This window comes from Diabrotica undecimpunctata, chromosome 9 (assembly GCF_040954645.1).
Source record: "Diabrotica undecimpunctata isolate CICGRU chromosome 9, icDiaUnde3, whole genome shotgun sequence".
Lineage (NCBI taxonomy): Eukaryota > Metazoa > Arthropoda > Insecta > Coleoptera > Chrysomelidae > Diabrotica > Diabrotica undecimpunctata.
In genome coordinates, this window is record NC_092811.1 from 133,042,769 (window position 1) to 133,057,742 (window position 14,974).

The 14,974-nt window shown below is 33.1% G+C and overlaps 1 protein-coding gene across 4 annotated transcripts in view; it reads right to left on the reverse strand.

Moving 5' to 3' along the window:
• The window catches only part of LOC140451498 (venom dipeptidyl peptidase 4), a 63,242-nt gene that overhangs the window by 13,254 nt on the left and 35,014 nt on the right, over positions 1-14,974 (reverse strand). For all 4 annotated transcript variants that reach the window (XM_072545337.1, XM_072545338.1, XM_072545339.1 and 1 more), the window contains exons 3-9: positions 11,317-11,411; positions 7,277-7,351; positions 5,362-5,414; positions 3,086-3,285; positions 2,766-2,935; positions 1,238-1,462; positions 66-286 (exon numbers count right to left, since the gene is read on the reverse strand). In XM_072545337.1, coding sequence (XP_072401438.1) covers positions 66-286; positions 1,238-1,462; positions 2,766-2,935; positions 3,086-3,285; positions 5,362-5,414; positions 7,277-7,351; positions 11,317-11,411 — 1,039 coding nt within the window. The remainder of the gene's footprint in view (positions 1-65; positions 287-1,237; positions 1,463-2,765; positions 2,936-3,085; positions 3,286-5,361; positions 5,415-7,276; positions 7,352-11,316; positions 11,412-14,974) is intronic.

Below are 14,974 nucleotides of genomic sequence, written 5' to 3' on the forward strand. Positions count from 1 at the left end.
ATTGAAGGCTATTAAAAATGAAAAAGTTTTAAGTTTGATGCAAATAATATTTCTAATCGTCTTACATTAGACCCGTGTCTTCATTCCAGGCAATTATAGATAAGACAGAAAATTTCCCATGTGTCAGCCTCTTTGCTGTTTTGGTCTTAACGTCGGTGAGCACCAGATGATCATATCTGTCATCTCCTTCAGGTTGAGGTAGTACCTCCAGTCTTTTAGTACCGTTTTTACTATAAATTGGTACAATTGGGGTTATCCAGCCCTTGCTTTCTGTTTGGGAAACTTCCTAAAATATGAGAACTGGATTATTATCTAGAGATCTAAAAAAAAACTTTAAAACTTAATCAGATATTTAAAATAAAGACCGATAATCAACGGCTCCAATTTTATTCTTTAATATCGTTTTCTAATAATGTTTGAAAGTTATTTTCTTGTCTCATCTTGATACAGTTTACTATTTAGACTGAAATAAGCCACAATCTTTGTAAAAAATAAATTTATTTTCAAAGGGAGATAAGGACATGTGGTGTTCCCAAGAGGTCACCCACCAAGTAAGTTCACCACATCCGAGACTGCTTGACTTCTGTGATCGGACAAGAACAGGTATATTCAGTGTGATATGGCCGTTGACATATTATGTGAGCGTTTGGGAATAGCACATGTTGTTGCCTTCCTTTTTGAATAAATTTATGATGAAAAATGCTGCAAAATTTATAATAATTATAACCCACAATACAATATTGTCTTCGAAATCTTTAAATTTTAAAAAGCATTAAAATTTATTACCAAACAATAAAAAACTATGAACAAAATAACATAAATTTAATAAAAATCAATGAAAATCGGTACTAACATCATAATTGTTTCAACTAAAGCATGATTCAATCGTCGATGTATAAACGAGAGACTTACATTGTCGAACTAAACAATAACATGAAGAAAAATACTATAAAAAAAGTAAAGTATATCAAAAACTCATTGTCGATAGCTTATCTATATTAATCAATTTTCAATAGCTTCCATTGTAAACACATTCTTTGGGAAATAACGGTATTTCACGTTGCATTGGTTTCCGTCTTTATATTTGGTCTTTTGCTATTACTTATTTTCTATTTCTCTTCTTCGCCGATGAGGAACGCCGCTTCACAGATTTCGGCTTTAAACGTAGACTTGTATTGAATATAAAAAAGAATACTGACAGATCGAAATCTATAAAGAAATTGAAATATCTACTTACCTCTTCGCAGCTGCCGTTTGTTGAACACCTTAGAATGGAACTTTTGTTTTGTACTCGATTTGTGCAGACTAAAGATAATTCTTCAGCAGAGATCCAGGTGAGTCCATAAAATATAAAATCGTTGGGTTCGACGTTGCTTAAATGAAGCGGTATTTGAATTTCTTTCGTTTTCTTATTAACTATGTCGTACAAGTAAATTCTGGCTATTGGATTCGGAGTTCCAGACTGCAATAATAAAAAAATAGTTTTAAAATCCCCACAGAATAATTATTTAATACTTTCATAGATAAAACGAGATCATTAACAAACGAAAAAAGAAGAAGATAGTTGCGTTTAAAAATAAGCGTTTAAAATATTTGTTAATATGTGCATTGCTGTATGATAGCAGAGTTTTCCCGCAGAATATTTCAACTTAATATACAGAAACAACCGATGATTGAGGAGCTACATACAATCCCTAAAAAAGGACTGAAAATGAATTTCAGCAAAACTAAACTAATGTCAAACAAAGATGACAAACCTATAATAAACATCCAAGGGACAGAGATAGAACACGTAGATGGATATACATATCTGGGTCCAAATGTCAAGGTAAGCAAAGAAAATCAGACTACCGAAATAAGCAGACGTATAAAAATGGGATGGGCAGCATTCGGAAGACTCTCATACGTACTTAAAAATAAACATATACCTCAAAGACTGCGAACCAAAGTGTTTAATTCCTGTATCCTACATGTACTTACATATGGAGTTTAAACCTAGACATTCACTAAAATAAACATGGAGAGAAGATCAGAAAAACTCAGACAGCTATGGAACGACAGATGCTGGGTATCTCACTCATAGACCATAAAATCGATGAAGACATTCGTAATAGAACAAAAGTAAAAGATGCTGTCGAACAGGCAGCTAAACTGAAATGGACATGGGCTGGACATAACGAACGTCTTAAGGATGGCAGATGGAATAAAGAAATTGGGAATTGACGGCCATATAAAGCCAACAGACCACGAGGAAGACCGCAAATGCGCTGGAGCGACGATGTTAAAAGAACTGCAGGACCAATGTGGAAACGTCTTACAAACAACAAGGATGAATGGCGAGAATTAGGAGAGAGATATATTCGGCAATCCGATTAGAGAGAAGGGTTTAAAAAAATACAGAAACTGGTCAATGCAAAAATTTTATAAAATCTATATCTTCTTGGTTATTTTTATAGAAGAAGAAGAGATTAAGCCAGAATAGCATGCCTCATCAATTGCCTGCTTCAATAATATCATTATCATCATCATCATTACCTACATTGGTTATTAAAAAAAAATAAAACTTGATCTATTATTTTTTTTATTAGTTCTCAGAATTTTTCTTTCTTTGCTATTGACTTTTTAAATAATTTTAAAATTCTTCATCACTGTTTTATGACATTTGGTTAAGGGTTATTAGCTATGCCATAAAAAACTATGCTGTTAGCAATGTTCAAACGGATTTTAACAAACTTTTGGATGGCTAATAACTTTATTATACTTACTTTTGGATACCTGATAACTGCTTCATGGGGATATTGACTTCCTGGTGATCCTGGTTCTCCGTAAATAGTGTAGGACAAATTATAGACTTGTTCGTCATTGAATACGGCGTAAGCTAAGTAAGCGCCATCTGGCGAAAACCATAACGCTGAACCTGAGGCCAATACTTCCTCTAAAATTAAAACATTAGATAAAAAACTTCTGATCATCTTTATATCGTCATAATATCGTCATTTATTTCAATCATCGAAATAGTGTCAAAAAATCTTGTTTTTACCTTATATCTAATCTGTACAAGTTTAAAGCCTTTTATAATAGTTACCTTCATAAACCCAATCAGGTACACCACAATAAAGAACACCTGGAATCCCTATAACAGTCACAGCTACGGGATTTTCGATGTCCTTGGAAAAGTCATCGATGTAGTAAATGTTGTTCTCAAAAACATACACTAAGCCGTGTCCCTCTGGAGAAAACTCAACTAACTGCAATGGATTTTGATTGGCAAGATGATAAAATTTTCTAAAAACAATTTTAAAAAGATATGAACTTTATTCTTCATTATATAAAATAGTACTGGTCATATTTTACAATAAAATCTGTTGTGTAAATGGTTGAATCGTATTGAGATTACTAAAGACCCCGCAACTCTCCTTATGGAAAACCAGCCCCGGTCAAATTTAACCAAAGTTCGGTCAATGATAGATCTCAAAGTGCGTAGATTAATAAAGTCAGTGGGACCTGGGTCTGAAAAACTATTATTCTGAAGGTACAGCCTTCTGAAGTTATTGGATTCGAGTGCTCAGTGTAAGTCAAGCGCACTTATTCGCAGTTAAGTGACCAAAAATATTGATTTATGAAAGAACAGAGACATATTTAATTCCTCTTTGTCTCTGTCTATTAATATCAATTACAGTAAGTTAAACAATGTGAAGAGCAGATTTTAATACACTCGCGATCATAAAATCCGGGTCACCTTGAAAATCACAGATATTTCATTTTTAACGAGCTTTATCGTAAATAATAATAACACAAATACAAACTAATGCATGTTTCTGAGAATTGTTGCGGTTTCCTTTGTAACAAAGAATTCCAATAGTGCCAATTTCGCGGTAAAGTGCACACTTCCCAAAATGAACGCTACCTGTAACTCCGCTTGTTTTAAATGTCTCGTTTGTGCTTCGACTTTCTGTTAAAATGCAACGGACAAACGTTTATTATTGCCACCATTAGTGTTTATTAGTGCCATTATTAGTGTTTATTTTTTGACAAAAATGCCTTTGACTGTTGAAACGGCACAAATTGTTGCACTTGTGGAAGACGGTCACACTCAACGGCAAGTCGCAAGAACTGTTGGCGTAAGCCTTTCTACGGTTCAACGAGTGCTTCAACGCTTTTAGGAGGCAAGTTTGCTAACCAGGCGACCTGGCTCTGGACGAAAAACAACGACCACGGCACTAGATGACCGTTTCCTTGTGTTTCAGTCTTTACGAAACCGGACCTCAACAGCGGTTATGCATCAAAATCGTCTAGAGGAAGTACAAAATCGCAATTTTAGTGTTGCAACAGTCAGAAGAAGACTTCGTTCTTCTTGACTATTTTCTCGGGTAATGGCTAGAGGACCGCCACTTCGCCGGGTGCCTCGAGTTGCACGACTAGCTTTTGCTCGACAATACGCGCGTTGGGGAATTAACGATTGTAGCAAAGTTTTATTCTCAGATGATCCCGTTTCTGACTAACTAGATCCGATAGACGTGTAAGAGTTTGGAGGAGAACCGGTGAACGATTTTCACAAGCTTGCATTGCTCCAAGAATGCTATTTGGTGGAGGCTCGGTCATGGCTTGGGGAGGTATATCTTCCGACTTCCACACAGAATTACCCTTCATCGAAAATAGGTCCCTAACTGCACGAAGGTACATTACCGAGATTCCGGAAGAACATGGTATGCCCAACATGGCAGGGCGTGGAGAAAACGCCGTTTTTATGCAGGACAACGTGCGATCGCACGTTGCCAGGATCAGTATGTAATGCTTGGACGAAGTTGGAATTACGAGGGTAGCCTGGCCAGCTAGGTCTCCGGACCTGAATCCCATCGAACATCTCTGAGACGATTTGAAAAAACGTATTCAAACCCATACACCTCCTCCTAACAACGCACAGGAGCTTAAGGATCTGTTAGTGAGTGAGTGGAATAACATACCACAACATGTAATCCGGAGAAAAATTGAGAGTATGCCCCGTCATCTGCAAGAGGTTATTAGAGCAAGGGGAGGCAATACACAATATTGGTCATTGAAATTTCACTGATTTTTTACCACGTTCTGTATTTTCCATATTTTTTCGTATGTCTGTTTTATCAACAACTTGATTTGTTTTCTGTTTTTTTCAATAAAAACAATAAAAAACCATTTTTTTTTCTTTCAAAACAAACATTGATGACATATAAAAAATACATTAGCCAAAAAATAGGTTATTACTGCACCAGAGGCAAAAATATTGAAGAAACTTGAAATTTTCAAGATGACCCGGATTTTATGATCGCGAGTGTAATTTAAAAAACTATTTTACCTATCAAACTTTATAAATAGTTTACTTACTGTTGAGCGACATCGTATATTGTGTATAGGGCAGTTATTGAATGTCGAAACACCTAGAAGTATAAAAATTTAGTAATTATTCGCACTGCTAAGCAAAAACGATTTATTGAGTAAAAGGAAAACCTTCTGTCTTCGTAATCAGCCATAAAGGTCCACACCTCCCTCTTTTTTTCCCATCGCTTTGTATCAATCTTAAATTAATGAATGAATGAAAAATGAATGTTTCTAAGTCAAAATTTATGATAATTAGTCGCTAATATGACACCGAAACAAGAAGAAGAATATAGCTTATGGATAACGAAATAATGAAAGTAAATTGTTAAAATGAGATATGAGATACCTACAATGAAATGACAGATAATTTTAAAAAATTGTGCGACAGAACGTATGTTACAAAAGAAGTCAAGATTTTTCTTGAAGTAGTTGACACAAAGACAACATATTTTATTTTGTGAGGTGTTTTAGAAGAAAATGCACAAGGTTAACTTTTGCAAAAAAAAATAAAACCAATTTCTAATAAACTTGGTGGGGTACTAATGTAGAAACAGCTTTGCTTCTTTACAAATCTTACATCAGATTCATTTTCACCAACCTTTTACACGGCTAGAGCCATGTGTAACAATAAGTATACCAACAAGTATTAGCAACCTTGATATTAACGACTATTTCACATTTTTTTATTGAAGCTGACATACACATACCATCATATTATAATACTCCATTATTAGATTCATGCATCTTAAATTCTTTCATAATTTTTACATTCCATCCAAATCAACAGAAAAAATGTTCAAACTACCTTTCAATTGCTCAATTTTTAGAGCTGAAACACTTGCAATTCTTGAAGCCTTGATCTATTTCGACAGTTTAAACAATAATACAGTCTTAATAATATCCGATTCATTGTCAGTCTTATTATCTCTCAAAAATACAAAGTTACCCAATTATAATTATAATCCTTTCATTTAGTAAATTAAGAACATGCTTCAACCTTAAAATGATAATAAAACTACGAATTTTATTAGGTAAAAGCTCATGTTGGTGTAAAACATAATGAGCATGTTGATTCTATTGCTAAAGCTGCAATAACCTGTCCAGCTGAAATTTTTCCAGATGAGAGAATGTTCCTGACGCTTTTCTCGTCTCTAAAAGTAATTAAAGAGATCCTTGTAATACTTCCTGGTAAACTTTTTGTGACCACTCAACAACACAATACGTGTATATACAACCACACATCCCTAATTCCAGATGGTTTAAGAATTTCAATACCGCCCGTAAATATACAACAACTTTAATAAGATTGAGATTTGCAAAATATACAATTCAGACTTATGCGGAACTTGTCAAGAACAAGGAGATCTTAACCACACCTTTTTTAAGTGTTCCAAATATATTCAGCATTCAGGAACTCTTTTAAACAACTTGCAAACTCTGCAAATATTTCCTCAATATCAAATGAATAACCTAAATAAATTAAATTTATACATAGTGCAAATGTGTGTCTGTAGTCAATCTTAGCTAAGCTCGTTAACCTTTGTTTTAACCCAATTGTTATTTACCTTTCTTTCCGTGGCATATTGCTAGTAATGTCTTAAACAAATGTCTTGATGGATCCCTGGACGAGAAGTGAGTATCCCTGTTTTTTCCGATATTTGTTTTTTCTTGCTATCATTTTCTCTTTTTGTTTGATTCAGTTATAGCGATTTTATGAGGTTTTTTTTGACTCGAATAGATACATTTTTTGCACTAGCAATTATTATTATAGATATACACTATTTTATTTTCTTTAGAATTAATTATATTAGAATATTAATATTAGTAATTTTTCATTTATTATTTCTCAACACGTAATTGGCTAACTAACTAAGTGTTAAAGCCACAAAAAAAAATATATTTTGAACCTCCAAATACTTACAGCAGAGACGTTGTACTTTAGCAAGACATATGACCGGTCCGGGGACAAACTTAAATCTGCTGTTGGATATTCCGCCTAAAATTATAGAGTTAAAAATGCATTAATATTAAAAATTGCATATACAGGGTAAGTTATAACTATTAAAACGTATATTAGGTTCAGGTTATTTCGAACAAAATTTGTTAGGACTGGGCGTATTATTGTTTTGTGGAGTTTTATTTTTGTATTTCTCGATCTAATTGTGGATTTAAGGATGAGATTGAGCTGAAAATAACATCTGTTGGTGGTGCAAATTCTGCTGTTTATATCTCTGAGGTAGTATTAACTGCTTCGATGACATCGTTTTTTATAACAAGTGGTCATAGTATTTGTGGTTGCTTGCTTATTTTCATATCCGTTTTGTTGGTGTTTATTATTAAACCAATTTTTGTGGCCGATTCTTTTAATCCTACATACACCTCTTTTATAGCGTTTTCCATTCTCCCAACAATATTGATATCATCAGCATGGGCAACAATTTGCACTGATTTATTACATATTGAACCAATGGTTGTGATTTGTGACATAGGTAATACTTTTTCCAGAGCCAGATTGAACAGTATACAGAAGAGAGGGTCTCCCTGATGCAGCCCGTTATTTGTTTTAAAAGGTTTAGACAGTTCCCCTTGAATTCGTACTCTACATTCAACTTTTTCAATAGTTAGTTTTGTTAAATGTGCCAACTGATATAAAGTGCTGTAATGCCTTTATGGTATCGTGGCCACCTTATTTATATAGTGTAACAATAAAACACTGAAAACTTTGTTTTCAAAACTTCCACAAAATTTATTTTAAATTCTTATCACTACAGCTGTTTCGGCTGATTGCCTTTCTCAAGTGATCTGTTTTTGGCATGGGTTTACACTTAATAGTCTCTAATGAAATAGGTTGAGGAGGGGAGAACTGTTTGTCTTAAGCTGGTCATTCAGAATTATATCTGTGTTTTTTAACTTGTTGATTTCCATAGATTCTAACAAAGATAGCTTAAGGCCTTTATTTTGAATGTGTAGAATTTTAAATTCGTCATTAAAAGAATGATTATGATCTAGAAGGTGAAGTGCGTATGTAGAATCTGTTTTTCTATTATTGAAAGCCCTTTTATGTTCTGCTATTCGTTTATTAAAATTTCTACCTGTTTGACCAATGTAAGTTTTTGGGCAGTCGCCACATTTAAGTTTGTACACACCACTGTGTAAGTGTTTTTTATGTTGGCTCTTATTGTTTTTAATATATTTGCCTAGGTTGTTATTTGTTCTGAAAGCTGGTGTTATTCCTTTCTTTTTTATGTGTTTGGCTATTTTTGTTGATATTTTGCCTGTATATGTAATCGAGCAGAAGGTACTGGGTTTTTTCTCTGGTGTTGGAAATACTAAATTCAGGGCTTTCTTGTGTAGTTTTTGATTTAACATTTTATTAATTGTTTGTTCGTTGTATCCATTGTTTACTGCTATTTGCTTAATGATATTTAATTCTGTCTCAAAATTGTATTTTGACATAGGAATTGCTGTTAATCTATGTAACATACTATGATAGGCTGCCAGTTTATGTTGTGTGGGATGGGATGATGAATTGTGAATAGTCGTGTCAGTATGGGTAGGTTTATGAAATATGGAGAAGTCATGTTTGTTTTTAAGTCTGGTAATTTTTAAATCTAAAAAATTTATGGATTGATTTTGTTCTGTTTCTATTGTAAATTCAATATCACTATGAAGAGAATTAATATACGATAAAAATTGGTCGAGTTGCCTGTTAGTTCCTGTGAAACATACCAGTATGTCGTCTACGTATCTCCACCAATATAAAAACTGTTTGAATATGGGATGTTTGAATGAATGGGAAATGGGATGAAATCTTTGTCTCTAGATGATCCATAAAAATATCTGATAGCAATGGGCTTAGAGGATTGCCCATTATAAGTCCTGCACTGTTATTTGTATATAATTCATTATTAAATTCAAAGTAGTCTTGGTTTATGCAAACTTCAAGAAGATATAAAATTTCAGATGTAATGATTGGATTTGTACTATTTTGGTCTAAAAGGTTTTTTACTAGAATAAAAGTTTCTGTAGGAGGGATACTAGGAAAAAGATTTTTTACGTCAAATGAAATTAATCTGGAGTTGTTAGGTAACTGAAAATGTTGTATTTTATTAACTAGTTCTATTGTATTTTTTATGGTAAATTTAGGTGAAAATTTAGTGTGTTCTAAAATAATCTCTAACAGTTTTTTTGAAAGTTTATATGACGGAGCTGTATAAAAAGACACTACAGGTCTTATTGGGTGATCCGGTTTGTGTAGTTTAATGAAAGAGTATAATTTAGGAGGCTGTGGGTTCATGATACTGAGGTATTTCTGTTCTTACATTGGTCAAACAGGTAGAAATTTTAATAATCGAATAGCAGAATATAAAAGGGCTTTCAATAATAGAAAAACAGATTCTACATACGCACTTCACCTTCTAGATTATAATCATTCTTTTAATGACGAATTTAAAATTCTACACATTTAAAATAAAGGCCTTAAGCTATCTTTGTTAGAATCTATGGAAATCAACAAATTAAAAAACACAGATATAATTCTGAATGACCAGCTTGAGACAAACATTTTTCCCTTCCTCAACCTATTTCATTAGAGACTATAAAGTGTAAACCCATGCCAAAAACAGATCACTTGAGAAAGGCAATCAGCTGAAACAGCTGTAGTGATAAGAATTTAAAATAAATTTTGTGGAAGTTTTGAAAACAAAGTTTTCAGTGTTTTATTGTTACATAAAATGAATTTCCATCAAGTAACGGTCGAATCCATCAATTATTATTTATATAGTTCAGCTGGAAGATTATCTATTCCGGGTGATTTATTTCTGGCTAGTATTTTAACTGCATCTTTAACTTCAAGTATCGTTGGTGGTTCCTCTTCCTTCTCGTCTGTTCCCCTCACCTCATCTCTTCCGTCTTTGAGGTTTGCTCCTCTATATTAAATGCCTGGTTAAATTATTCCACCCATCTATTCAATACATATTTTCTTATTGTTAATAGGTCGCCATTCTGACGTCTGCATTGTCTTGTGGTTGCCTTGAATTATTTTCAGTTGATGTTTAATTTTTTAAAGAATGCTCTGAATTCTTTCTCTTTGTTGAGATTTTCTATATATTTAAGTTTCTTATTTTTAAATGGTTTCGTCTTTTTCTTTTGTGTATCCTCTTTTCTTCTTTTCTCTTTGTCTGTTAATTCTCTACAGTTGATCTAGTTCATCGGGTAAGCATCTTTCTTTAGGCTTCATTGTTTTCTTTTGTTGCATTTTTGCATTCATAGTCAAACCAATGATTTTTACGGGCACAGCTTTCTGTTTTTATTTCCTCTTTCGCTGCTGCCTTCAATGTCTTACTATATTCTGGTCCAGTAGGAATCGATATCTGTCTGGCCTTCTTCAGTTACATTTTAATTCCTTAGCCTATTGGTGATGTTTTCCACGTATTGTTCTGCAATTGTCGCATCTCTCAGCTTTTGCATATTCCATTTTTTTCTATTCATTTTATGTCTATTTTTGCGCCTCTATAACTTCTGCAGTTTATTACATCTGTACCATGCTTTGAATCTATTAAGATTTATCAATATTGTGTAAAAATTATGTATTGGTCATATGTTTAAATCAAAATTACTAAAAAGTATCGTCAAAAACATTTCGACCCCATTTCTTTATGAGTAATTATCTAAGTGACGCCTCCTATAAGAAAATGTAAAATTATAAATAGAAGTATGTACCCACTTAAAAGTTTTGACTTTGTGCAGATTAGCAAATTTGATTTGACCCATTGTGTCTTTTTCCACAGCAACATTTTATTAAGTAATATTTGGTCCTTTGTTAACATCTTTTTTTGCTAAATAACGTAACTCTATTTTGTATACCAATAGTTATAGCTCACCATGTATATCTTGATATAAGAAACATTATTATTTCATTAACAAAAATTTACAATATTCATAATTAGAATGTATCCTTACCAGTACTTTTTGGTCCAGAAATAGATCAATGCTCTTTGTTGACATATTAAAAAGCAAGACGTCATTTTCAAATGTTTTATACATAAAAGCAGAATCTAAAAACAAAGTTTATCTAACAGAATTAAAAAAAAATGGAATATATTGTTAAGGTTAATTTAATTCAGGTTTTATGATCGCAAATAATCCACAAAAAAATACCATAGAATTCAGATAGTATTATATGCTGATTCGATATGTGTACGTTTTAAAATACAGTAAAACCTCGATCTCGGACTACTTAACGGGACATGGTCCGTTAAAGCCGAAAGTTATATAAAAATATGTTAAAAATAAATTAAAAACTTTTTTTGAAAATATGTAAGTACACTGTATTTAGATATATATAAAGAATACAAAATACAAACAAAATTTTATTTAATTGTCTTCAGATATTCGTCGTGACATTGCTGTGATATCGACGCGCTTGCTGTCGGTAATCCTGTTTTGAAAAAGGAATCAAGTTTCGTTTGCACTTTCGATATTGCTGTTTTTTATGATGACTAAAGCTCGGATTTATAGGCAACAAAAATTGAAGAAAAAGGCGCCTATATAGGCAAAGATTTTTATTAAAAAAGGCAGGAATATTAACATTTAGGCAAAATATAGGCAATAAAGGAATATAACTTATTATTTATTGTACAAAGTGAATTAACGTAATATTAACTTAAGCCAGGTATATTTACACATCATAATCATAACATTAGTATAAATAAACTAGTAACTAAAAAACTGTAAATTAATAATTAAATATTGTAACCACTTAAAATTGTATCATTAATAGAAACAACTAAATGTTTTTCAATATTTTCGGTCTTAAAACTATGTCTTCGATGACTTAAAATTAATTTGTACATTGAAAACGAACGTTCGACATCGACAGATGTAATTGGAGCATATTTCGGAGCGGATAATAAATCTGGCATAATTTGAAATTCCTCGGAAAATGTCCCATTCAAAACTTTAGCAACATTAGATAAAAACGAAAAACTTGCATTCTTGTCGAAAACATATTTCATTTTTTTTTTTAATTAATTGACCGTTACTTCCAGGTTCCAATTTAATTTTCGTCTATAAATTCTATCTTCTACGGCACTACAGCCCAAAATGAGCCTTGGCCTCCTTTATTTTTTGCCTCCACCCTTGTCTGTCTGTGGCTGCTCTTCTCCATACACGGACTCCTAAAAGTGCTTGTGCGTCGCTGCTTACTGTATCTTCCCAGCGCTTTCTTGGCTTTCCAACTGGTCTCTTTCCCTGCATTCTGGCGTTCAGTGCTCGTTTTGGTAGCCTATCCTCTCCCATTCGTATCACATGTCCGGCCCATTGCAATCTTTGTATTCTAATGAAGTCTGACAGGGGTGTTTCCTTATACAGTTGATAGAGCTCGTTGTTATATCGAATTCTGAAGATTCCGTTTTCCCTCACAGGTCCTAGTATTCTCCTCAGTACTTTTCTTTCGAATGTGTCGAGTTTGTTTTTGGATGTTTCTTTCAGGACCCATGCTTCGCTGCCATAACATGCTATTGGCCGAATTAAAGTTTTATAGATTCTCATCTTTGTATTTCGGTGGACACTTTTAGACCGAAATATATGGGAGAGGGCAAAATAAGCTTTGTTTGCCTGCGTTATCCTTTTTCGTATTTCTCCATCCTCTGCTCCATCGGCATATATTTCTACTCCCAGGTATGTAAACTTTCCAACCGTTTCAATGTCATCTTCATGCATAATGTTTTGTGGGATTATATTTCTTCTCGTCTGTACCATTATTTTTGTTTTTTCTGTGTTAATTTCCAGACCTAGCCTTTTCGTTTGTGTTTTTAACTCTGCGTATGCTTCCTGTGCTCCTGTTGATGTTCTACTCATAATATTAATATTATCGGAGGCAGCCAGTTGGACCGTTTTATTGGTCAGTAGGTTTTCTCGTCCAGTTTGCATTTGCCTAACCGCATACTCCAGTGCCAGGTTAAACAATGTTGGTGCCAGCCCATCTCCCTGCTTTAGTCCCTGCGAGATTTTGAAAAAGTCTGTCCGGTTGTTTTGTATTCGTACACATGCCTGAGTTTCATCCATTGTGGCTTTAATGAGTCTAATCAGCTTATGTGGTATTGCTAATTCTGCCAATATATAGTATAGTCTGTCCCTTTTGACTGAATCGTATGCCTGTTTGAAGTCTACAAACACGTTGTGAACATCAATGTCGTGTTCCCACGATTTGCTCAAGTATATAAATTATCTATTAATTTTGCTGACTCACATAAATTTATCTCTTGTTTTTCTAATAAGGTAATTGTGGTAACTATTAATTTATAATTGTTATTGATATAAGCGAGTTCCTGTTTTAATTTGGGATTTTTTAATATTTTTTTTGCTTCTCGAATGGCTTCGGAAATATCATGATTAAATTCAGATATAACTAATTCTATTTCATTGCAGTGTTTAAAGTAAAAAAAAACTGCTTCGAGCCACGTTCCCCACCTTGTAATTACTGGTTTAAGTGGCAAATGGACACCGGGAAGTCTTTATTTATATATTTGCACCCTCAACGGAGCCTTTACAAAAACTTTTTTCATAAAATTATTTACCAACGGAAACAGATTTCTTATTTCTTCAGCAATTCTATTTACCCCGTGGGCTACACAAGTGCAATAAATTAAATTAGGATAAAAAATCTTTAAATTAACAGCAGCTTTAATATATGCCGCAGCATCTGAAAGCATTAAAACTATTTTATTCACTGGTATAGCGTTGGGTAAAAAGAGGTTTGTTAAACTATCTTGTATAAATCGACTTATTGTTAAATTGTTTGTTTTTTCCAATTCTTTAACGGCAACTAAATAAGGTTTTCTCGCAAAGTTTTCGTTCAAAATTCCAATCATTAAATTAGCTATATACCTGCCACATACATCTGTCGTTTCATCCACGATAATATACAAAAAATTGCCCTCTAACTCCCGCTTAATTTTTGAAATACATTCCACATAATATTTTTCCACAGTATGTTTTCTCAATGTACTCTCGTCCGGTAAGGATTTATTAAGATATTTTTCAAAAAAGCATTTAAAACTAGGGTTATTAACTTTATATAGAGGAATGTTGGATGCAATCATCATCTGGCATAAATCAAATTTAAATGCGTCTTCCTCCTTTTTTTTTGAACTGCTTAAACTATTTCGCAGAGATATTTGGGCTAACTTAGAGGAATTTAATTTTTCCAAATTACGTTTATGAAGTGGGGTTCCACAATGCTTGTCAATAAAGTACTTTTTTCTACTTGAAATCTGAGAATTTAAAAAAAAATAATTAGAATTCTAAAACCGCTTTAGAATTAAGTTATGTTGTGGGACGAGAAAAAAAGAGAAAAAGTAAAACTTACCGATTTGCCGCATAGTTTACAAAATGCTCCATCTCCTTCTAGAGAAAGTTCCGAATAAGGTGCGATCCATAGCCTTAATTTAGATGTCATCTTTTCACACAAATGTCTAAAACGTTTTAAAACTTGTTCTTTGCTTTTCGGTATACGCAACAAAACTAATTTGTGACTAAACTCTGATACAGTAACCGACTGTACAACTGATAATAAACTAATAAAGCTTAGGGATTTCCAAATAGTTAACCCTCAAGT